This window comes from Poecilia formosa, unplaced genomic scaffold (assembly GCF_000485575.1).
Source record: "Poecilia formosa unplaced genomic scaffold, Poecilia_formosa-5.1.2 Scaffold267, whole genome shotgun sequence".
Lineage (NCBI taxonomy): Eukaryota > Metazoa > Chordata > Actinopteri > Cyprinodontiformes > Poeciliidae > Poecilia > Poecilia formosa.
Window position 1 is genome coordinate 208,818 of NW_006800206.1, and position 1,794 is coordinate 210,611.

General features: G+C 33.7%; 1 protein-coding gene across 1 annotated transcript in view; it reads right to left on the bottom strand.

Moving 5' to 3' along the window:
• Window positions 1–1,388, bottom strand: part of lto1 (LTO1 maturation factor of ABCE1) — a 4,006-nt gene extending 2,618 nt beyond the window's left edge. The window contains exon 1 of the mRNA XM_007570731.2: window positions 1,209–1,388. Within this exon, the coding sequence (XP_007570793.1) occupies window positions 1,209–1,267 (59 nt within the window). The 5' untranslated portion in view covers window positions 1,268–1,388. The remainder of the gene's footprint in view (window positions 1–1,208) is intronic.
• Window positions 1,389–1,794: the final 406 nt, after the last annotated feature.

The window sequence follows — 1,794 nt, forward strand, 5'->3', positions numbered from 1 at the left end:
AAAAAAGAGAAACAAGGTGTTTTATTAGCAAATTTGCATTTATGAATATAAAATTTAGCAAAGAGTATTAGTAAGTTTATTATAAAGAAATGATTGGCATCCTTTCTATGAAATCTATAGAAACAAAATAAAACATTTTCCCAGCATAAGGAAAAATTCTTTAAAATTTGGTCATTAATAAACCTGCTAAATTCTGACCAAAACCTTTGTATAAAAGGGCAGAGCCAAAAGAGATGCATCACAATTTCTGGATGGCCCTCACAGAAACTGCAATTAGTGTTTATGTCGCTTTTAAATTTTACCATATAGTGTTTAGCAGGGTAAATTTTATGGAGAATTTTAAATGACCCTTCCTTCACCTTGTTTATAATTAAATATTTATGGGGGGTCATCCAAACTGTTTTCCAGTGAATATCTGGGATATAACGGCTCCAGTAAAATGTTATGGCTGGACGAGAAACAATAAGTTCTTGGAACAACCTGCGTATTCTCTCATTGCTTTTCCTAAACTCCAGTGAAAAACAGATTTTTCCAACAGATGATTCGGCTAGAACAGGGATACAAGGTGGAACAGACAGAGTATAATTAGTGTTTTTAAACAACATTAAGGTGCCCAAAGGTATAGCATTAACCACCATGGAGAATTCCTGGATACTAACTGGAAAATTATATATCGAGCAGAATTCATTGTAATTGATTAATCTCTTCTTCTTCTTCTTCTTCTTTAGGTTTTAACGGCAGCTTGCATCCATTGATGTTGCACTACTGCCATCTATTGGATCCTAATATGTATGCCTCAAATTCTCTTACAGATCCCAGCATTTTTTTTAAAAAAACGAAAGATCTTCTTTCCCCCCTCAATACTATTTGACTGATCGATCACATTCTCAAATTTCAATTCCCTACTAACACCTAATTCCGTTTTTAATAATCTTCTTTGATTTGCATATTTTCTACAACTAATCAAAACATGTTCTATCATTTCTACAGTATCATACCAACTACATAAACCAGTAAGATGTTTCCTCATCTTAAAAAGATTATATTTAAAAAACTGTGCCCGTGGAATGTAAATCAAAACAGCTTTGAAGTCAAAATGNCCTGCTGCTAAGCTAACTTGATATTCCAGAAGGTTCTGTATCCCTCCGCCTCTGAGTCGTTAGCTCTCCTCAAACATCGCCTGGTCAGTTCTCACCCACAAAGCTCACCTTTCATCTGCGAAAAGAATACTGTCAAACAGATCCTCAGCTCCCTGCTGTCCAGCCATGTTTCTAACGTGATCCACTTCTTGTCTGAGTGCATTTCTTCTTCCATTGTTTAATGGCAGTTCAGGTTTAGGCGCATTACCGCCACCTTCTGGACTGGAATGTAAATCTTCTTCTTCTTCTTCTTCTTCTTCTTCTTCTTCTTCTTCTTCTTCTTCTTCTTCTTCTTCTTCTTTTTTTTTTTCTTCAAAGAACTTTATTTAAATGAAATTAGTATACATCAAAACAGCCAAGCAACACAGCCAGGGGTGATTAGATAAGAACATGCAAAGACGTACATATTGAGATTGTCCTTTGAGCCTTTTTATTTGTAGAGTCTTTTTATTTGTAGAGTCTGTTATTGATTTGATATATAGACCCATATCTTTAATGAAAAAAGAGAAACAAGGTGTTTTATTAGCAAATTTGCATTTATGAATATAAAATTTAGCAAAGAGTATTAGTAAGTTTATTATAAAGAAATGATTAGCATCTTTTCTATGAAATCTATAGAAACAAAATAAAACATTTTCCCAGCATAAGGAAAAAT